The 23,483-nt window shown below is 39.0% G+C and overlaps 2 protein-coding genes and 2 pseudogenes across 2 annotated transcripts; all 4 read right to left on the reverse strand.

Moving 5' to 3' along the window:
- Positions 1-16,963: 16,963 nt before the first annotated feature.
- LOC115632710 (copper transport protein ATOX1) lies at positions 16,964-17,984 on the reverse strand. The gene is made up of 3 exons (XM_030529952.1): positions 17,819-17,984; positions 17,603-17,678; positions 16,964-17,421 (listed from the first exon to the last, which is right to left on the reverse strand). The coding sequence occupies exons 1-3, from the start codon at positions 17,822-17,824 to the stop codon at positions 17,288-17,290; spliced, it is 216 nt and encodes a 71-aa protein (XP_030385812.1). The 5' UTR covers positions 17,825-17,984; the 3' UTR covers positions 16,964-17,287.
- A 256-nt stretch (positions 17,985-18,240) lies between these two features.
- Positions 18,241-19,536, reverse strand: LOC115632823 (annotated as a pseudogene).
- Positions 19,537-20,025: 489 nt separating this feature from the next.
- On the reverse strand, positions 20,026-21,320 carry LOC115632756 (annotated as a pseudogene).
- Positions 21,321-21,818: 498 nt separating this feature from the next.
- LOC115632636 (probable fumarate hydratase, mitochondrial) lies at positions 21,819-23,466 on the reverse strand. Its single transcript, XM_030529866.1, has 3 exons — positions 23,316-23,466; positions 22,248-23,256; positions 21,819-22,186 (listed from the first exon to the last, which is right to left on the reverse strand). The coding sequence occupies exons 1-3, from the start codon at positions 23,436-23,438 to the stop codon at positions 21,927-21,929; spliced, it is 1,392 nt and encodes a 463-aa protein (XP_030385726.1). The 5' UTR covers positions 23,439-23,466; the 3' UTR covers positions 21,819-21,926.
- Between the last annotated feature and the right edge of the window lie 17 nt (positions 23,467-23,483).

A 23,483-nucleotide genomic window follows, 5' to 3' on the forward strand; every position in this document is an offset into this window, starting at 1 on the left:
CATAGACCTACAGCAATTAGCCAATGCCGCTGCTACCACAGCCGATGCCGCTGTCGCTGCCGCCGCTGCTTCACTTCCTCTGCTCATAATAATTAAGGCTACGTCGCCAGAGAAAGCCAAGAGGGCCCCGGGCCTGGCATCGATCTCAACCTCGACGACGACGACGACTGACTGTGCCGACTAAACCGACGTGTTGCGTGTTTGCGTCATTGCCTTGAATGTCTGCAGCTTGTCTTTGTACTCCACAAAAATATGTTGCACATAAATGGCCTGAGCTGGAGACTGCCTCACTGGCCGGCTAACTGACTGACTGACCAGAGAGGCTGCGCGGTCTAGTTCGATTCGGTGAACTAGTCGCATGAGCAGAGATTACGTTTATGATTAGAACTGACAGTAATGGAAGCCCTTGATAAAAGCATGAGGATGGCTAAGCTCTTCAGAGTTTATAAATAAAATTCTTTCAAATTAATGGTATAAATATATTCGATCTTTAACTAGTTACATTTTAATTGAATTTCCCAAACAAACATTCCCAGGCAAGACCTATATTCTAGCGATCATTTTACGCATTTCTTATGAAATCACTTCAATCCATATTAAGTGATTATTATATAATGGTAATAGAAATTAGGTTTTCTTTTCAACATACATAGACTAGTTCAATATTTTTCAGGCATCATTATTTTTCTTGTAGCGCTAGTGATAAATTTCTTTTAAAAAGTTAAAATAATTATTAAATAAATGAGATGTCAAATCAGATATTCTTCAAATTGAATGCCAGTACTAGTAATTAGAATTTTAGGGACTACGAATACTTAAACAAAGTCGATATACGAAATAGAACACGTCTTATTTTCATTAGCAGAGTATTTGGATTTTTATATTTCTTTTTATTTCGATCAAGATATATGGATTTGAAATAAATAATCATGTAAACGTTGAGGTTGTGCATTTAAATTTGAAGAGTCCTCTTTGAACCGGTTGTTATCATAAAAATCGGTAACCCCCCAACTCAACTTGATCAATGATCGATACATAATTTTTAAATGGTTTCAATGTTGATGACCTGACCAAAATATTAGGAAAGTCTCTAAATCTCTCTTTAAATATTTCAAATTAAAAGATGGCATATTTTACGGAGCTCACTTAACACCATTCGAGAATATTATAAGTATTCGACGAGTTCAATATATTTGAACTCTTGGAAAGTTTTGCTATTTCTTCCTATGTCTAGACACTGGACTAAATGTTGGAGTACGCTTTCTGCTGAACTCTTTTGTTTGTATCGCTGGAGTTACATAGTGTATTAACAAGTAGTTCCACTTGATTTTTAAAACCAGTTCAGATTGAAATTTTGTGCAACTCCAGCAACCAAATAGTTGCCGGACTGACAGACTAGTTGATCGGCAACGTCTGCTGCTGCGTCTGCTGAACTGATGGTCTGTTGGTTTGCTGGTCTGCAGGTGTCATCAAGGTGCGTTAAAGAACTTTGGAGCCACATTGGCATGCAATCAATGCCGTTCGATTTCATTTCGCTGGAAATTGTTGTATAATGTCAGACATTTTTGCTATAAAAACAATTTTTTTTCTTAAGTTTGTAGCTAGTTTTGTTATCGTTCCCCGTAAAAATTCCCAAGTGGCGAATGGGAAGCGTCGACTGGCCAGCCGGCTGGCTCGAATACTCGCTAGCTAAATAGGTGTGCGGCTTGTGCTGTTGATGAGGTTTCTATTGAAAGCATAGCGATCTTATCGGAAGTGCTCGAGGCGGCATACCGTGTTGCCTGTTCTATTCAGACTGGAAGTGCTGTCAGTTGCTTCAATACACGATGCTCACACCTTTCCAAATGCGATGGGCCTTGCCACAACTCCTCTCCAAAAGTTAACTACCTTTATGGGCTCACAAACACAATCACTTGACTCAAATTCAACCTTGCAGATCATCATGTCGATTTATACTATACATACATACATACATATACACATATACTACATAGTCGTATGCATGGCTTGATAGTTTGGCATTGTCTTTATGCTCATTATGCCGATCATGCTGGTGAAGAGCACTTCGATAACGGCTTCGATGCCCAACTTCGTGATTGGTTTTAATAGCAAGTATTTCCTCAAAGTTGAATTCTACAGCCTTATCAATTCAATGCTGGAAAGGGGTCATCTCTGAGATCTTCCCTCAGTGTTCGCTTCTTAGATTTCTTTTTACTGTTTTTTATGTCTTCTTCTATTCGCATAAATTAACTTGATTCATCGACAACTCACCTGATAGTGGGCCAAATATCGACCACACTGGACAGCGATTGATACCCATATAAATGGCAGCTAAACTACCGCATCTGTCCCGCTTCTTCTGCGGAGTTTGCTTAGCCAGCTGCTCTAAGATTATATCGACTGCTGTGCCAGATTTATGATGCGCCGCTGTGAAAGCGCACTGAACTCGACGAATTTGTGAGTTTTTAATGTTTGCGGACCATTCAATTCGGGCCTTAATACCCGCAGTTAAATAAAAATATCAATCTATAAGCTAAAACCAGTTGATTGGCCAATACGATTTGCCTAAGAATGCTGCTACTTCGAATCTCACTGGCAGAAGGGCTATGGGGGTGCAGAGCGAAGAGTAACCTTTAAGATCGTGTCTTTCCCACGTACCTACCTTAATGTACACAGATTAGTTTGTCTTCTTATTTTTACACTCATTAGGGCGCGTCATAGAACTAGTGGAGGTCCTACATTTACAAGAACTTTAAGATGAAGCTACATGGCACAATCCTCAGTTGATGGCGACTCAACTACGAGTGTCTGTATTTCTTTTTCATCAACACGCGATGCTTCGATTAGCTAACTTTTAAAACTCAACGAAAAGAATTTAGAAGACCAGCATAAAAGATATGCATATATCAAAATGGATTATAAAAAAATACTATTCAGTTTAAAAAAGTAGTTTTTGGTTTTAAATTTTAAACAAATATTTGGGTTAGGCCAAGTCACTAGAGAGAGAGTGAGTTACTTTTACTTCGAAAGATATTTCAATCTATCCCCTCTTAACCGATTACTTAGTTCTATGATATTAAATAGGGTTAACAAAAAAGGCATTTAATTATCTCAAGAACGGAGGATCTAAATAAGTTTGTTTTCTTTAGGAATATGTGTTGTTCTTTTATGAGATAACGTAATTGAAAAAATTAATTTTTGTTTTTTTGTAATCGACAAGTCCGCTTTTCTGGTAAATATTTTCAATTTAATTAACAACCTGTAGATTCGGTTTACGCAGAAGACAGGCACTCTGGAACGTCTATTTATTTATTAGTGTTGTTCAAGCAATAATCATTTAACTATAATAACACTGAAGAAACCACTTATTTAAGTAATTTTGTTGTAGCTTAAAGTGTTATTTGTATATGTATACAATATATACACAGATATGTATGTACTCCTATGGGCATTCCTTTGCCCGTTCCTTCATATTGTGGTTGTCCCATTTGCCAAAGTGAAAGGCCGAGAGGCCCAGCCAGACAACGATCACACATACATAAGTATGTAAAATGTATATAAATCTAATTCTCACACAACAACAAAAATTCATAATTAATATGCCGCACATAAAGGTATTCGTTGCCTCTGTGCCACATTAAAATGCAACAACGCGAGGCACTTCGTCGCCTGCCCCCATTGCCTTTCTATACCTTCCTCATTGTCAGCAACAAGTTGGCGTTGGCGTGTTTGCAGCTGTGGTTTTTTTTCTTTCTCTTCTTAAATATTATATTTTTTATATTCGTGTTCTGCCGCTTGGACGTGACACTAATCGATGCGGTCTGTTACGCCCTTAACAATAATTTACATAATAAAACAAAGTCATTGGTCATTGATGCGCTGTTCGTGTTGGCGTTGAATCCCTGCTCAGAGCTCTGAGCTCAGATCAGAGCTAGTGGCGACAAATGCGGCAGCATATGTCTTGGCGGCTTAGATAAGTCCGACACAGCTCGTACCCACACCCCACCCCACCCCGGGCTAGTCATCAAACTCAGTGGCAAGCCACGATGCACTCATTAATCATACTAAAGATTAACGTTGAAATTTTCCAACAATTTTCGAGCTTCGAGCTGGGCTTGCTACGCTGCTTTGGCTCTTGTTTTTGTTGTCGTTGTTGTTGCTGTTGTTTTTGCTGGTCGATCGGCGCTCAGTTCGGCTAGGCTCGGATTGGTTTGGTTTCCACTTATAACGAAGATTAATTGCGTCGCTTATGCTAATCCATTGTCATTAGCCTTTTATAGGCAATCGCGGTGGCATTTGACCAACCAACTAACATACGTGTACGCAGAAGTATGCACACATGCGTGTTTATGCGATACAGGTGCTACTCGCTATAGCGTACTGAAGGTTTTGGAAGGGGCTTCAACTCAAAGTAGAAACTAATACGAAGTATTATAAGAAATATTCGATTTTTATTATTTAACAGGAACATTGCTAAAGTGCTTTGTATGAGAATCACAGAGGAGAGCTCAATATTATAAAAGTCTTAAGTAGGGCTTTAAATTCATAAAATTAAAACGCTTTCAGACTAAAATAAAATGGACAATCAATGTGAAATTAAATTAAATTATGACATTATTTAATTCCTTTGTTTAACACCTCCTGAGCATGGCTGAAGGGTGTATATTTGGAAAGGTAACATTTTCCAAAGGTAATTGTAAGTCCGACAGTTGTGGCCCATATAGAGTCATATAGTAGATTACCAACATGCGGGATATTTTAGGAATGCAAACTGGTATTAGGAGCTTCGATTTTTTATATAAGTATCAGAGCGCGGATATTACTTATACTTGTAGAATTTTCCGACATACTTGTATTATGTAGGAAAATGTCCAATTGAGATATAATTACTTAAATATATTTTAGTCTCATAAGATCCGGCCATTAATATCAGTTCTTAAACAAGTTTTTAAGGTATTTAAAAGGTATGCGTTTTTCACTTCGAATATTAAATATTCAAAAGCATTTTTTGAAAAACCGGTCGTCAACCCGAATGGTCACTCCTCCTAACATTACCTGTAGATGTAGATGTGTATAAGAAGGTGCATACTTGAAAGCTACTTCTGTGTGCTGGAAGGTAGCCGGGCAGGCAGTTGGGCAATTACACGACACCCCCGGCTAATGCTAATTTAAAATCCATTCTGCCGCTACTCGTGAGTCTGTGCGACAAAAGTAAAAGCGCTCGACTTGGGGCCATTATGATTGTTTGACCAACGCGCCGTTTGCCGAGCTGTTTTATCTAAACAATTTCATCGATTCATTTATAACCAATTCAACTGCGTGCTCAACGATGTGCCAAAAGTATCTGGTTTCTTTCGACTTGTGTTCAACCTGCAGGCATTATTTTTTTGTCTATAGCACTGTCGTCATCTCCATATCTATGGCTTTATGACTCTTTCATTCTAAGCCAGCCTCGAGGCCGAATGCTACCCAAGCCAATGCCTGTGCCCGTGCCCGTGCCCTTGCCCTTACTCTTGCCTCACTCCCTAACTCATTTATTCATTTGCCACAGCGCGTGCGTGTTTAATATTCCAAAACAAACAACAGCATAGGGCGAGCACACTGAGAGAAAAATGTCGACTAAAATTGATAAGTAATTTTAGAGTTCATTGACACAAGTCTAAGAATGTTGAATTACTTCAATAATTTGAAAAATACTAAATCAAGATAGCAACTCAATATAAAATAAAGTTGAATGTTGACTTATATTTTTACATATTCAATAATCAATTTGCACCTAGGGACGATTTGACAATGAATAACATTAATGTATGTATTGTAAATATCACTTCGATCAAAACCCCGAAAGAGAGGGTTTTAAATAGGCATATTCCGGGTCGCAAAAAAACTCTTATTAAAAAATAAAAATATTTTTTCGTAAGTAACAAAAAAATAATTTATTTTATAAATATTCGAGACACATCTCTTTTGGCCGCTTTTCGAATAACATAGCTGATCCTAGCTTCCATTCCTTTATTATATTTCGCAAAAGCAGAGTTATTCCAAAATAATTGTTTCAATACAAAATTATTATTCACAAAAACTCCTCGTAAGGATAATATTCTCAAAAGAATTATTCTTCATTAATGATTAAAAAGAAACTTGTGTGATAAGTTTATGAACTTTTTTTAATAGAAAAATGCATATAGCTTATAGATTGGAAGGGGCTTTTCAAAGGTGATTGTAATTGCTCGCATATTATTCAAGCAAACATTACAAATTAAATATTTAAAATTAAATCGACAAATAATCTAATTCTTGAACTAAACAGCTCTTGAAATTGAATAATATTGGAATTTTATTCGAAGAAGTGACTTTTCTTTCTCTGAGTGCAGAAGACATCTGAAATTGTTTCTTTACTTCGGGCCACTCGATGCTGCAGTGAGGCAGCAGAAATTGAAACGTTTTGTAACAGATACTCCCATTTGTTGACCCTTTTGTTGCGCCTGAGTTTTTCTGGCCGAGAGCGCTTTAGCCTGGCATGCAATGCAAACAATCTGAACTTGTGGCTCCACTCACTCATTCGGCCGTTGCGTGTCTTGCATATGATTACAATATGTAGTATGTATTTGTATTTAAAAAATTTTCCTTTTAAGATTTATGTCAAAACTGGCTCGTTAATAAATTCCATATTAAGTTTTCTCTTAATTGCAAACTGAGCCCAGACAGAACTCAGTCATAGTCTGAGTTCCAAACTTCAGGTTCAGTCAGAGGCAAGAGAAAGTGTTTCGGCTGTGCCTTTAAATTGGGTCACTCGTGTCATGTGCCTGCGATGCTGTTGTTATTGTTGTTGCTGCTGCTGGTGGTGGTGGTGGCGTTGCATGCCACAGCCCAGCTGCCTAACTGGCTGCTCTTTTCCTCATTGACATTTAAATGATTTCTTGCATTTCTTTGTCGCAGCGAAAAAATGCCATCGAGTCACAATTGCTGCCACGTGATGTCAGCCAAGGGGCAAAGCTGACAGCAACAATTTTTTTTTTGTACAAATATGTGATTTGTGTCTGTATACAAGTATGTATTTGTACGTGTATATGTTCAATTGACTTATGCAATCGCCGTAGCATATGAAAAAACAGCTGCCTCAGTGCTGGCCCAACAATTGGCGCGATTAGTGCCATGGGACCAATGTAATTCAAAACCAATAGCCAGCAGTCAACAAAAAACCACTCCACACACCAAAAAACCGAACTACAGATTTAACTGACCAGTTGTGGTGCTGGCTAGCCGAGTATAACGGTGTCGATTATGCGCCTATCAAACACCCAGCAATATAAAACCCCAGCAATAACAACAACACCATCTAATGGAGCCGATAATTAAAACAATGCTGCAGCTCTGTCTCGACTCCTATCTGGCCTCTCAGTCTGGGTCTCAGTCTGTGTCGCTGTTTCCCTTTTTGCTTTCGCTTTGAGTTCATAAAATGGTCTCATAATGTTTCAATAAGGCCACTGTCAATCGTTCCAAGTGTCTATTGATAAGTTTCGGAACAGTGGGACAAATGAGAGAAATTAATGGTCGTTTGTAAGAAATTCTTTAGTAGGCAATTTGTTGAAAATTACAAATTAAATTAAATACTAATGACATTTTTTAAAAAAGATCAATTGGAGATCAATTATTATATGTTGGAAGAAATTTAATTCATAAAATGCTCCGAAACTGCAGAGCATTTTATTTCTGTCAAGAATGAAATTGTATTTCAAAGAATTTCGCATTAATGATGAGTTAATAATTAAAGAGAATAAAACATTACATATAAATTGATAAAAAATAAAAACGAAATAAATATAAGTAACTGGTGGTGTTAAAAGAGTAGATAAGGAAGGGAAAATTTATGAGTTGGTATGCTGCGGCATATTGTTGGGTTCTTTCTATGTGATTGTGATACGCCAATAATATAATATATAGTATGTATAGGTGTATTTTCGTTTTGTTCAAAATAACTGAACCGTTAAATGCACGATCTCTAACTTTGTTACAAGACGCATTACTCAAATAGCAAATAGAAACAATCTCATCATCCTTGTGCAATACTTGTATCTTTTCCTTCAATAATCCGACTTAGTATGGAGATCGTTCTTCTCAACACATTAAATCTAAATTTAACAAGTGTTTCATTTAAAATTAAAAAACTCTGCGTGCGCTTCCTCACTCTCACAGAATCCAGGATCCCGTTCCTAAGCTAGCTAGACCAACAAAACGCACAAATTGTGTACCGATTATAACAAAATGAACCATTTAGTAAGTCTAGACTAATGTAGCTGCTTTTAAAGATTGCAAAGATCTTGGATGTATTGATTTCCATATCTAGGTTAGTTGTTTATTTTAGTAATGTTCTAATCAATTCACTCGAAGCTCTTGGGATGAGACCTCAATGTTCTGATTGGAAGGCTCTAAAATAGTTCACCTCTTTTAGTTCCTACATATCTTATAATGAATCAAATGTAATATATAGTATAACATTAGATATTTTGGTTTGCTTTTTCTTGAAATTTTGATCATTTATTTTGAAACAATGTCCACTATGCATCGCTCGCTTTTGAAGCTTCCCCTGCCTCTCTCGCGTCTCCGCAGACATGAAGGAATGTTACCGTTGCTTTTTTGTTGTAATTGTTGCTGTTGTTGCAGCGTTGGCACGCACTAAATCAGCTGCTATATGCACAATCAAATATTTCTAAAGCGCCTTTGTTGGCTAGTTCCCTTTTTATTATAACTAGTTTACATAGCATTAGTTAAATAGAAACAGAAACGAGATGAAATAAATTTAAAAAATGTATTCTGCCCCTCTCGCTCTGGCCCTCTGGGCCAGTTCATAAACAAAAGCGCAAAGGTGTCAAACGTCAAAGCTAAAGTCAATAAAAATAGTTTACTCATAGCTGGGAGAGTGTCTGTGTGTTTGTGTTGGCTATTTACGAGCTTGTTTGCTGTATGCTTTAAACAAGAACAGCGAGCGCCAAAGTATCCCACAGATACTCGTACAACAAGACATACTACTTATGTATTTTTTTTTGTCATGATATTTGCCAATGGGCGGCTTTTGGACCTATTGTCACATTCGAAGAAAAAGAAAAAACTCTCGACAAGAACAACAAACGTTTGAAACCGAGTCTGAACTTTGCCAACAACGCTTGACATGAACCGACCAGGCTCTGTGCCCATTTCGTAGATCTGGGTTGCGGCACAGAAAAAAAAATATCATATTTAACCAATACTATGGAACATTTAGCCGGCGCTGTAAGTTGCCAAATTAGCATAAACATATTCACATTTAAGCGAATTAATGAACAAAAAAGCCATTTGATTGCCGATCAAATGGTACTGGGTGTGGAACCGATTTGGCTACTACACAAATATTTCAAATGGAATTAGTGGGAATGTTTTGAAAACAGGCATGTAAGACTGAGTTTATATATATTTTGATTTTTATTTAATATTAAAGCAAAAACGGTATTTTGTATCTTTTTATACAAAAACGTGTATTTAGAGTTAGCTTCAAACAAATACAAAGAATAAAGCAATCTGTAGTAGATCAATCGATATCGCAGCATAAAGGGACTGAACTTTATAGAACTTTCATATTTAATACAAAACAGTTAAAGCTCAAATATTATTAAAAAAAAAAAAAACAATTCCTTAAATATTTTCGTTGCCTTAATACTTTAAATTTTTTATTGAAATTATTGAAATCTTTGTTCTTAACGATTCCAATATGCTAGGATCGGAAAGTCAATGGGTTTGGAAGTATGCGTGCTTCAAAATAATGTGATGCCTTTCAGAAAAGTGGTATTCAAATATTCATTGAATCAAACAAATGTTCAAACAAATGCTCTGCTAAAGTCACTATTAATGTAGTTTTCGAATTTAGCTCTGTTATACAAATTTGTTGCAGAACCTACATACATATTTATATTCGTTCAACTGCCTCAATTAGCAGAGGACCTATAGAGAATAACATACTTGTATAAAGTATCTTTGAATTATTTTATGCTATATAATGCCATGTTATTTACTTCCACGAGCTTCATCAGACAGTTCATAATACCCTTTTGAGGGATCAAATTTTAAGGAAATCCATACAATTTTGTTACTCTTTAAAGAAAGTGTATGATTGTATTGGTATCGTATAGAATAAATCATGACACATAAATAATTATTTTAATATTAACTGGTCCCCCAACCCGTTATCGGGCTATGACCTGACGGCTCTCCACATGCCTCTGCTTGACATATGAAGTATAAATTAACAGCGAAAGGTATTTTCAACAACGCATTAACCGGCCAAATTTTCAAATCGCAGTGTTAAACTAAAACCAACAAATTATTCATTTTAAATAGAATCATGGTGTGTAAGGCTGAAAAGTTGCTGATCTTTGGAACATTTCTATGATTCCGTATGAATTATAATTGCTTTCACATCATCGCGAAAATGGCAATACTTTATTCTCATAGTGAAATTGAAACGTTTTGAAAGGAGGAAAAAGTTTGAGCGTAATTTGTTTTAATTTTACTGAATACTTTTATTTTACAAGATATTGCAAGTCAAACAGCTGTTTTCAGAACAAATGTGTCAAATAAGGCAACATTTCTTCGCTAAGAACAGATACAGTGTTAGACTTCAGAAAACTTTTACAATGGCTCTTTAGAGAAATCATTGTTTTGCATTCAATAAATTAAATAGCATTTGTGCGGGCCATACTACTTGTATTTCATAAAAGTGCTTGTCAGAGAATGTTAAATTGTTATTTTAAATTAAGTAGTGGCCCCTAGACTCCTTTAGAGTCGATAAACTCTATGAGTGACCCCAATTCAAATATTTACCCATTAGTGCATCTAGAAAACTTACCTCTAACAAATTGATTGGCAGCTGCAAAGGTAATGGTAATCCAAAGAAAATGCACGGCGATTGAGCAAGCGCTGAGTATTTATTTACTTATGTGTTGCCCCCGCACTCCAATTAGACACGCTTTGCTGTGCTGTAGTTGCTCTTGTTGTTGTTGTTGTTGCTGTTGCTTTTGTTGGCTTTGCACTTCTATTGTTGCATTGTTGTTGTTGTTGTTGTTGCTGATGTTTGTTTAATGTCGTCAAGCGGCCTTGGCTTGATCGCTTTGTGGTTTGTTAAAAGATTGCGTGCAATTAATTAAGCAAATTGTTTTACTTTCACCTTTTGTGCAATTACAGAGCTCTTGTTATACCATTTGTGTGTATGTTGGTGTGTGTGTGTGTATTTATGCAAAGCATTTTACACACACACATACACGAATATTTATAAAGATGCACTCGCACACAAAGAAGCAGCACAGTCGACACCAAATTTATTTTTCTTGCATATTTCTCAACACTTCTTTTGTTGCTGCAATTTTGGCAGGTTTTGTTAACAGGAAAATTGACTTGCTTGTTGTTGTTGTTGTTGTTGTTGCTGTTGTTGCTGTGCAGAGCAACTTTTCACAAGCAAACAAACACAAGTACACACATACACACACGAACACACTCGCAAGACTCCTGCGCTTTGCAGCTTTAACGCCCGCGGCCAGTCAAAAAATAATATAAAAAGCGCACACACTAAAAGGAGCAACAAAAGAGCCGGGCGGGGCAGGAGGGGGCCGGGCGGCTGGTGTTGGTATTGGGAAATAGCCGTGTCGGAGCGTTCGAAGAATCGTTCTGCGCGACGAAAAGTCAAAAACACAACTGAACTGGCCAGCCGAGGGAAAAAGTATTTGTCAGGCACGCGCAATAGACCAACGAGGCTCGTAGCTGCCGCAACAACAGGTCTTGAGCGTTTTTTCGTGAGCGTCTCGTGAGTGTGAGTTGGCGTCGCTGTGGCAGCGACGCTGCCGTTGTCGTGGGCCAAACCAGTTGATCTTGTTTTGGTTCGAGAGTGCGGCAGCGGACTGCGCTTTACACGACGGCGACGATGGCGACGACGACGACGACGTTGCGTCGTCTGTTTACAAACGGCTCTGCTCCTTGCCAGCAAGTTCGTGTCCTAAGTCTTTTGTTTTGCTTGAATTTTTGTTTTGCTTTCAATCGGTTTTAGATTCGCTCTGCAAGGCAAGCCAGCGAGCTAGCCAGCCAGCCAAGCAAGCAGGCAGGCGCGCTTTTATCGAAGAGATACATATTTATGCTCAATTTTATTTTTTATTTTTTCTTACATTTTTTTTTTGCCTCGCTTAGAATTTTTGCGTTGCACTTAAACGTTGCGAATTTTTGTTGACTGCCTCATAAGTTTGTTGTCGTCGTCGTCGTCGTTGTTGTTGTTGTTGCTTTTTGGCTTTGTCGTGGGCTTGGCACACGCTCAGCCTCGGTTAATGTTCGGCCCAAGAATGTCTTGTATTGCCAACTTTGCGACAGGTTTGCGGTTTTCTGTGCGCTGTTGGTCTTTGCCAGCAACTCGTTGTTGTTGTTATTGTTGTTGCTGCTGCTTCTAACGCTGCTGCTACCTTTTGGCCATTGCTGCACACTCTTCTGGACTTCTTGCCATGCAATTTGCGCGTTTGGCGTGAACAGCAAAATATCGGCTACTGTTTGCATTTGTACAAATGTTATGAGAAATTCATTGGTCCCCCTCCTCCTGCCACACTCCTTTCCCTTAGCACTCTCGCTTCGTTTGTGGCACGTTGTGGCAGCGTAGGAGTCAGCGCTATTGGTTCATTGAACTGTCGGCTGAGACTTATGGCTAGGATATGGCAGAGGTTTGGCAAATTAGTCACAGTCAGAGTCAGAGTCGCAATCACAGTCACAGCCACAGCCACAGCGAGGGAATCTGGCCAGACGAGTGCTGGCCTGAGACCTTTTGACAAAAAGGCAATGAAACGACCTTGTCATGTGTACACACATACATGCGCATGCAAAAATACCAATAAATGTGTGTGTTTGTGTTTGTATGTGTGTTGCTTTTGTTTAGCTTTCGCAATCATGGGGTTGCTATGTTTCCGCCATTGAATGTGTATTGTCTTCACAATTTATTTTGGAATTTATTACAATACTACCTTTGGCTTCTAGATTCTCCCCTTGCCCCCCGTCCCCAACGCTTAGTTTAGTTTAGTGTGCCATTGTTCTGCCTATCGTCGGCGCGGCTCTTCTTGCCATCTTTTAACAATAAAGAGCGAGAATTTTTTCTGTTTTTTTTTTCATATTTTCCTTTTTTTTTTTTGGTTGCTTTAAGCCGCAACCAGTTGGTGCTGCCGCTTCGGTATGTGCAGCCTGCGTGTGCGCTCCTGCCAATGCCCGCTTACCACTTGACCACGACCAACTGGGCAACTGGTTGCGGGTTGGCCAAAAGCATGCGCCAAAGAATTTAACCAACGATTTTTGGAATGCTTCAATGTACCAAGTGCGCTCACACAAAAATACAACAACAATAATAATAACAACAACAGCAACCTTTAAGAGCAAAGTGGCGCGGAGGCTGTCGGTCGGTGGCAACCGCGCAACTTTGTTGAAACTTCCAGAGGGCTGCGTCCTGGGTCTGGATTATACACACATAAGTAAGTTGCCAGTTTAGAGATACAACACATTTTTCGATGGGCAAGCAACAGTTTTGAGCAGAAAGCTAGCCCCATCGCTTGAACATAGTAGTTAAGGCCTCTTCTGACGATGATCTATTCTAATTCACGGTAATTGAAACTCCTAATTTGCATTTTTAACTCGAAATATTTAAGTTCGACAAACCAAATGTGAGCGCAACGGAGCTCGATAATTATATTAGTCAACAAAGCTGGTTTTAGGTTAATTTCTGTTTATTTGTAATCGATTCTTCGCCTCTGACTAAGAGAAAAACGAACCCAAGCACAGTTTGTAACTTAACTGCCCAAGATAACACTTTTTTAACTCAAATATTCTAATAATCACAACTCAATGTCTGACCTAAATATTTCGGAGAATTAAAAAATCTATTATTGAATTGTGCGGCCCAGCTTTCAGCTCACCATTTAATTATTTATAAAGACGTTAAAGTCAGCAACAGCGTGATTAATTTACTGAGAAGTTTGGAAAAGATTTGCTGAATATATGAATTAAGCTTGTGCTGGATTTGTTATGTTCATACTTTCATAATAATGTGATATTCCAACAAAATATGAGGAGACTTTTTAGAAATCTTATCATATTTTCGTATTATAAACAGCATTTATGAATTTTCTGACTGACTGCTTTGTGCTTAGCCCACAGTCTAAACGGTGAGAGCTAAGAAATTGATATTTGGACTCTAGTTCGCTTTCACAGTGTAGGAAGCAGTTTTGGAATGTTCAAACATCAAAGGAGGAAATGGGCTCAAAAATTTGAAAAATAAAAAATCCAACAAACTTATACAAAGTACTACATCTAATACATATTTAAATAGAAACTAGATTGAATTAAATTTAGTACAGCAGTAATAAACAAATTCCCATATTTCCATAAGTACAAGCTTGCCTTTTAATGTTTGCTAACCAATTGTTATGAGCTGTCCAAATGTTTTTTACCTCGCTTATAGTTTAGTTAGTTAGTTTTCCTACCAAAGTGAATTCAATTTGTATAAGTGGTCTAAGTATTGGTATTGCTCAATATATGTATTATAGTCCGATTTAGTTAGAATGTTGAGACATTTGATAAAACCCATCTCAAATTTATTTCAGATAGATTAGAAATTAAGAGATTATGGCAAAATTGAGCAATCATTCCAATGATATACTTATGATATTCAGCCTACCCTATCTGGTTTCAACATATTGCCTGCTTACAGTAATAAGAAGTAACGTCAATAATTAAGCTTAATCTTTGAAGCTATCAAAGTCGTTAGACTAGTGTGCATAGAATGTCGTCTTAATCATTTATGTTTTGGCTCAGAATATTAGCAGTCACCACTTTAATATACACCTAATTCTTTTTTACACGGTAGATTGGTTACAGAAACAACCGTGTAAAAAAGATATTGATATTGCAAAATAGGGGATTGGTTCCATATCTCTAAAAAAATACATAAAATGAAATTTTTAATTTTCAAACCCTGTTTTATCATAATCGTGTTAAAAAAGACCTAATTCCTAAAAGTCGTGCAAAAAAACCGTGTAAAAAAGACATTGATAATATGCAAAATGAATCGTGCTAAATGGAATAAAGTCGTGTAACCACATATAAAATTTGTAATTTTTGAAACCGTGTTAAACAAAACCATGCAAATAAAGACCGTGTAAAAACCGAATTAGGTGTATTGGTGTTTTCTTTTTTTAAATAAAATAAGGAAGTCTTTAACGATCAAAATCTGATGAAAATGAGTATACTCTATATAGGAATGATTAGAGTATCTCAATTGAACAACTAACTGACCAAAATAATGATTAGAGTAAATCATTAATCAGTCAACATATTTATTTTCTAAAATCATAATTTATATAGAAACATGCTCGTCTTAGAGGCTACATTTGTAGAAAAAATATGTGAGTAAATAAAAGTAAAACTGTTGGTGAAATGTAAAATGATTTTTTAACATAACTCTAATTATGCATTATTATAAAAAGACTTTGAGTAAAAAGTGTGATTTTTTTCAGATTAGAAAAATGTTGCAACGTAAAACGAATTACCTGTTCTCTAGTGTTTCTTTTTGTTCTTGTTGCAAGTGAAGTGCACAAGTGAAGGCAACATTGTTGTCAGGAATTTTTCGCTGCTACATTCAGCCGAGTGGACAAATGCATTTGCCAGCCGCTGCAACATCTGTCGCATTGCGGCGGCGCCAAATTAAATGGCATTAACTCTAATGAATTGCTTTAACCACAATCCACACACACACACACACACATAGAATTGTCCCAAATCAAAGTCTTCAAATCTCATTATCACTGTGGTCCATAAAGGGAGTTTTAAAAAATCATCAGGCAAGGACGTGATGCTTGTTGTGACAGCTGAAACGGTGCCGGTGAAGCGTCCTTGCCTGGCAGGGATTTTTGGTATTGTTAGGAGCACGGCATGGACCATAAATCAATGCTAACCACAACAACAATGAGGTAGAGAACATTACGCAGAGGAAGCGATGAAACTGAGCAGGGAGGGCAAAAGGTGAGCTGAACTCAGAGCAGGTAGCTGCGACACACGACATAAAATTCCACACACACACACACACACAAAAGCCCCAAAACAAGAAAAAAAAAGATAAAAATAAAAAACGGTGCGTTCCGTTTCAATGAAACTGTTTTATGCATGCACGCTTGTAGTTGTTGGCGTTGTTGTTGCTGGTTTTGTTTTTGTTGAAAAACTCAATCAGGGGAGCGATTGTGTGGAGTTGGAGTTGCATTCTCTGCATACCAAAGTGGCATTTGTCAGTGTTTGATTGATAATTTCGTTACGCGTTGAATATGTCCCACAAAAACAAGAAACAAAAATTCATTTTGATTACTTTTGGGTCGCTGCTCAGATTTATGACATGTCCCACGGATCGTGAGTGGTTATGAGGCAGGGGGCACGGCATTAGTCTATTGTTATAGCCGCATTGCAATTAGTCAGTTGATTGGTTTTGACAGCCATGCCGGGCATGACTAACAACCGCCCGCATTCTCATTTCATGGAGCAACACACCATCTGGCCCGAGGCGAGCTTAATAGGTCAAGTCTCAGGCTACCTTTTCGCTTAATAATAATAGCAAACTAGTTTCAAATTATATGTATATAGTTTAAATATTAGATAGATATTTATTTAAAATTTGTAAATTTGTTAAATATTTAATTGTTTATGAGTAATCATAAGAAGATAATTGGCATATACGTACCTATGTAAGTATGTTCATATAATGTACTATATCTCTACTAATCGCACATTTAAAATGTTCTCAATTATACTTTTTGATTGGGCAAAACTTTCAGCTACTACTAATTAGCCTAAGGTGAGTTCAAACAGACACACTTTTCAAGATTGCTTGTGTGAACTCAGATTGGGCAGCATTAAGATTAAAATCTATTGATTTATACTTTATATATCTATTGGATAAACTGCACTGACATTACTGTAAACTACTTCAAAATTTGGGGCAAGAAACACTGTGCTTGGCGCGCACTAAATATTGTAATGCCAAAAAAAATTTGCATATTTAAGTTAAAATTTGTTTAAGTTTTAAATATCGCGTACGTTGTAAACTCCTGAACGTTAGCATCACGCTAGATTTTGAATGGTTCGTCATATCCGTCCTTTTTTCCATTGACGTCTCTCAGCAATTTCGGCAGATTCCGGGAACTTAGACTTCAAGTTTCAGTTTCCCGTATTTCCGAAACTTGCTGAAAAACTCATCTCATTCCTTCACACCCACATAGGTTGTAGTTTTTCCAGTCTTGCGCAATTGTTCCAACAGTTCATCAGACGATAAGTTCGATGTGACACTCACTGTCCTGTCATCCAGATTGATATTGACTTTCTCAACCTTATCTGTAAGAATGGTTTGTACAAAGCAAACAAAGCAAAGCAAACATTAGTTTGGCATTGGCAAAACAAATGTGGCGGCTGATAAGCGTCAGTCGGCAGCGTTCTGTCTACGCTTGTATTAAAAAGTGAAGCCCCATAATACGAGCACCACCACCAACCCCCGCCTGCCATTTATCATACGCACCGCCTAATTTCCCCAAAACACGCTCCACGGCACTGGCGCAGCCACCGCAGGTCATTTCCACTTTAAACTCGTGCACCTTCGGGGGAGTGGAGAAGAACAGAAAGAACGGTATTTATTATTTATGCTTACCCATTTTAAATTTGTTCTAATTAGACTGCATGTTTGTATATACACGTATACATGCATACATACTCACAATGATATGTGTGTACTTACAGGCATTCTGATAGAACTACTGGTGGGACGGCTCGACTCGGCCGTCGTGTGCTTATAGACTTCTGGTAGATTAAACAGCTTGACGGTTAACGCTGGCGTTCACTTATATATATGTATGAGCAGACGTGGCTAACACCTTCACAAAATCTGTTGCTTTTAACAGAACAGTTACAAATGAAATTGTTGTCAAATGAATGCGATTCTTCTTCTTATTAATTTCACCATTCAGTTCATTCATGAGGAAAACACACATAGAGCTGCCAACCTACTCGTATTAGAAGTAATTCTTTGCCGCTGTTGGTTTGGCGCTAATTTTAATTTTTTTAAAAGTCCGTCACATCAGGTCTACATACGTCTAATATAAAAGACACTCTACCGACAACAAATCTGTGTAATAGTAAAGTATGTAAATGAATAAAAACAAAGTTTAATGACGCCTTTAATTAAAAATTTCCATTATTTTTTAATTTTCCAATCAAGTAATTAGCTCTAAAAGTATTGTGTTTGTATTCTCGTGGTGGCTGCTTAGGCCTACACGTGCTTTGGACAGGCTCCAAACCTATAAACGACCTGGTGATCATACAATTCTCCGGGGTTTAGAATAATTGTTGGAAAATCTGGATTGTTCATCGAGTCGGGATACTTTTGCGTCTCCAAACAGAAAGATCCATGGCGTACATAGTGTGCGCCATCCTTGCCCAGAATTGGCACATCGCCACGTTCCTCATCAGGAAGATTGTTCGACGTGTAGAACTGGACACCTGGCTGATTGGTATGAATCTCCATATAGCGTCCGCTGCATGGATGGACGGCTCGTGCCACCAATTGTACACGGTTGGGCGGCACATCCACGCAGTAGTTGTTATCGAAACCACTTATGGGACAGTTGTAGACTTGTGTGATACGCTTGCCTAGATTTGACATATTGGTGAAGTCGTAAGGCGTGTTACGCACGCTCATCAGCTTGCCGGTGGGTATTTGGTCCAGGTCAGTGTCGACTAACTTGTGGGCTTTTATCATCAGCATATGTTGAAAGAGCGTATCCTTGCCGGTGCCATGACCGGCCAAATTAAAATAGGCATGATTGGTCACGTTAATGCAAGTCGTCGCCTTAGTGCGTGCCTCGATGCGCATGCCAAAGCAGCCCATTTCGTTTAGGGAAAAGTTGATGTTGGTGGTCACCTCGCCAGGATAACCCTCGTGGCCATCTGGCGAGATGTGCTGAATCGTGATGCCGTCCTTGTGTATGCCCACCACATCCCATATGACGCTATCGAAGCCGACGAATCCACCATGTAGCTGATACTTATCTCTAAAGTTACGCGTCACTTCAATCTCTCGGCCGCACAGCTTGAATCGGCCCTTGGCCACGCGGTTTGCGACCCTACCGATGGTGGCTCCGAAGTAGGCCGGTTGGTTTCGATAGTAGCCGGCCACATCATCGTATCCCAGGCAGACATCAACCAACTTGCCATTGGAGTCAGGCACCTTCACAGCCTGTATTATCGCTCCCAGGGTTAGCACAGAAACTGACATTCCCTTCTCGGTGGTCATGGTGAAACGGCGTACATTGGCAGTGGATTGGGACATGGGGTTCACGGCTATGCCGAACAAGTCCTCGGTTACGCGCACCATGCTGCAATTTTTCCTGAAAATTTAGCCGAAAATTTTGATAAATCGAACCGAAACATAAATTTTGGCTTGTAAGTATAGAGTGGAGAAAGAGCAAAAACGTTTTTCCTACATATTCATGCCTACTTCCTTATGTTCCTTCCACACATAAATATATTTCGTTTGTTTGTACTTCAAGCATTATGCATTATCAATTGTGTTCTTAGACTGTTAGCTAATAAAAGTCCTTGGTATTATTTATAAATAAAAATTAAATTTCTTAATTATGTTGCTTATAACAGAACATTTCGAATTGAATTTATTGTCCCCATAGATCGCTTCTTCTTTTTAATTAACTGGTGCTGCCAATCTACTCAAATTATGAGCTGCTGGCTATTTAGATCTAGATACGGCTTTTTCCAGTTATAAAACGAGCCAAATAAATGTAGTTGGAAAATAGATTATCAAAAAAAAAAAAAAAAACTGTCGAAGTACGAAAAATACCTTCGTAAGTTTACTTTACTTTGAGAAAGAAGGATAGTACATACAATCACGAACTAGATAAAAAAAAATAAGCAAATAAACAAATAATGAAGTAATTTGAAGAAACCACAACTTGTTTTCTCTTATTTATTATTCAATTTTCCATTAAAATGGTGAGCTCTAAATGTATTGCAATGTATCAATCTGGTGCTGCGTCCGCCTACTTCTGTTTGGGACACGCCCCAAAACTATATACGACCTGGTGGTCATACAATTCGCCGGGATTTAGAACAATCGACGGAAATTCTGGATTGTTCATGGAATCGGGATACTTCTGGGTCTCCAAACAGAAAGATCCATGTTTCACATAATGTACGCCATCCTTGCCAATGACTGGATCATCGCCACGTGCTTCGTCCGGAAGATTGTTCGATGTGTAGAATTGGACACCTGGCTGATTGGTGAGAATCTCCATGTACCGACCACTGCCAGGATGCACTGCACGAGCCACTAATTGAACACGTCCGGGCGGCACGTCCACGCAGTAGTTACAATCGAAACCGCATATGGGACGATTGTAGACCTGTTCTATACGCTTTCCCAGGTTCGTCAAGTTGTTGAAATCGAATGGAGTGCACTGTACACATGTCAGTTTTCCGTTGGGTATTTGTTCTAAATCAGTGTCGACTATTTTGTCAGCTTTGATCATCAACATATGTTGATGGAGCGTCTCCTTGCCGGTACCATGACCGGCCAAATTGAAGTATGCGTGATTGGTAACATTGATGCATGTCATTGCCTTGCAACGTGCCTCGATCCGCATAGTAAAGTTGCCCATATCGTTCAGGGAGAAGTTGATATTGGTAGTCACCTCGCCAGGGTAACCCTCGTGTCCATCGGGCGAGACATGCTGCATTGTTACGCCGTCCTTCTGTACACAGACAACATCCCAAATGACGGTGTCGAAGCCAACAAACCCACCGTGTAGCTGGTACTTGTCATTAAAGTTGCGCGTCACCTCAATCTCTCGACCGCACAGCTTGAATTTACCGTTGGCTACCCGGTTTGCGACCCGTCCGATAGTTGCCCCGAAATAGGCCGGCTGGTTTTGGTAGTAGCCGACCACATCGTTGTAGCCCAGGCAGACATCTTCCACCTTGCCATTTGAGTCCGGTACTTTCACAGCCTGTATTATCGCTCCCAGGGTTAGCACAGAAACTGACATCCCCTTGTCGTTGGTCATTGTAAATCGGCGGATTTTGGCAGTGGAATCACACATGGGGTTCACGGCTATGCCGAACATGTCTTCGGTTACGCGCACCATGCTGAAACAAGACGGTTAAGAATTAACTGAAAATTTTTGATGAATTGATCCGAAAGGAAAATTTTTGGAATGTACGTTAAGGCCCCAAAAGATTGATAAATAATGTTTACATGCTATAAGTCAGTAAAATCAAAGCCAACTGGAATACAAAATCGAAAGCAACATTAGTATATGTATATATTCCAAGTATATATAATAAACACTAAATCGAAATCGAGTACCGAACCTAAATCCGAATTTAATTAAATGTAGAAGAAGCTCTTCTCCCAGAGAAAGTTGCGAGTAATGAATACATTTTTTAATATGCAGGCCTTTTTTCGATTTTGAACTCAATTAACTAATTCGATAACGAAATGGTTAAATCTCATTCAGTTTTACAAATCAATAGAGTAATTGCATTTCAAAATTATTGCCAAGAAGCTAGTGCCTAAATTTTGTTCCATTATCCAATGCTAAAACCGAAAAGCACAGCCAGTGTTCGATATTTTGAATTTTAACAAATCAAAATGCAGAATTATTTGGTCTAGTTCAACCCGAAGGGATTTTCATAAGTTGCTCAAAATATTGGGAAACGTTTTTATGTCCAATTGATGCTCCCATTTAATTTTTTAAAAGAATATATAAAGGTTATAAATATACTTGTATTTTCTCAAAAAATGATTGTAATAAGTAATAAGGCGCGCTTCCGTTCTATTTCGGTCCCAACATCTGTTCCGGACGCACCCAATCATTGAAGTCCTTCTCTGATATTCCCGCATTGATAGCCTCCTGTTTCAAAGTGGTGCCATTTTTGTGCGCTGTCTTGGCTATGAGAGCCGCCTTGTCGTATCCAACGTGTGGGTTAAGAGCCGTCACTAGCATCAAGGATTCGTTCATGATCTTGGCAATTTTTTCCTTGTTAGCCTTTATACCTTTGACGCAGTTATTTGTGAATGTTATGCTGCCATCGGCTGGGATTGAGAACAATATTATTAGTTAACTTGTTAGGCCGCAGGTTTCCTTACTACTTACTCAACAGCTTTATGGAACGCAGCACATTCGACACAATGAGTGGCTTAAAGGTGTTTAGTTCGAAGTGGCCATTGGAACCACCCACAGAGACGGCCACGTGATTGCCCATTACTTGGGCGCAGATCATGGTTATGGCCTCGCACTGCGTTGGATTAACCTTGCCCGGCATAATCGAACTTCCTGGCTCGTTTTCGGGCAAGCTGAGCTCACCAAGGCCACAACGTGGTCCGGAACCCAAGAAACGGATATCATTGGCAATTTTCATAATGCTGACAGCTATAGTGTTTAGTGCACCATGAACCTCCACCATGGCATCACGGGCAGCTAAGGCCTCGAAGAAATTTGGTGCTGTTACGAAAGGTAAGGACGTCAGCTGCGCGATACGCTGGGCACACTTCTCCGCGAAGCCCTTTCGTGTGTTCAGACCAGTGCCGACAGCTGTACCCCCCAGAGCTAATTGATAGACGTGTGGCATGACAGCATCAAGGCGCTCAAGACCGTTAGTGAGTTGTTGCGTGTAGCCACTAAATTCCTGGCCAAGGGTCAGAGGCACGGCATCTTGTGTGTGAGTTCGTCCAATTTTAATAATGTCCTTCCACTCCTGCGACTTGGCAGCAAGGGCATCTCGCAGCCCTGTGATTGCCGGCCTCAGACGCTTCATCAGTTCAATGCCAACTGAAATGTGTATCGCTGACGGAAATGTGTCATTCGAGCTCTGAGACTTATTTACATGATCGTTGGGGTGTACCGGATCTTTGGAGCCTAAGGTCCCACCGAGCAGTTCAATGGCACGATTACTTATAACTTCATTTACATTCATGTTGGTCTGAGTACCGGAGCCCGTTTGCCAAATCGGCAGAGGAAAGTGATTCTCATCGTAGAGCTTGCCCGAAATAACCTCGTCCGCAGCACTCGCTATAGCTGTGCTGATCTTGGCTTCCAAGCCAAACTCCCTATTCACTTCGGCGGCAGCCTTCTTCAATATACCCATGGCCTGCACTACGGCCTTCTATGTACGTAAAGGGTCGGTTAGATATGATCTGCTTCAATAACCCAACCACTACTTACTGGCATCCGCTCTTCTATGCCGCCAATCGGGAAATTCAGAGCGCAACGCATGGTCTGTGCTCCAAAATAGCGATCCACGGGCACCTCCATCGCGCCGAGCGTGTCTTTCTCAATGCGCGACATCTTTTAGCTTGGAACCTTCCTGGCGGCAACAATTCCTTCGTAACC

This window comes from Scaptodrosophila lebanonensis, unplaced genomic scaffold (assembly GCF_003285725.1).
Source record: "Scaptodrosophila lebanonensis strain 11010-0011.00,11010-0021.00 unplaced genomic scaffold, SlebRS2 tig00001415-arrow-pilon, whole genome shotgun sequence".
NCBI lineage: Eukaryota > Metazoa > Arthropoda > Insecta > Diptera > Drosophilidae > Scaptodrosophila > Scaptodrosophila lebanonensis.

Coding starts and splice junctions, on each gene's coding strand:
- LOC115632710 (XM_030529952.1), bottom strand. Junction 17,422..17,602: donor TGTTTTGGGGAAATTAGGCG/GTGCGTATGATA, acceptor CCATTCTTACAG/ATAAGGTTGAGAAAGTCAAT.
- LOC115632636 (XM_030529866.1), bottom strand. CDS start 23,438: ATGTCGCGCATTGAGAAAGACACGCTCGGCGCGATGGAGGTGCCCGTG. Junction 23,257..23,315: donor GCATAGAAGAGCGGATGCCA/GTAAGTAGTGGT, acceptor TTACGTACATAG/AAGGCCGTAGTGCAGGCCAT. Junction 22,187..22,247: donor GCGTTCCATAAAGCTGTTGA/GTAAGTAGTAAG, acceptor TCTCAATCCCAG/CCGATGGCAGCATAACATTC.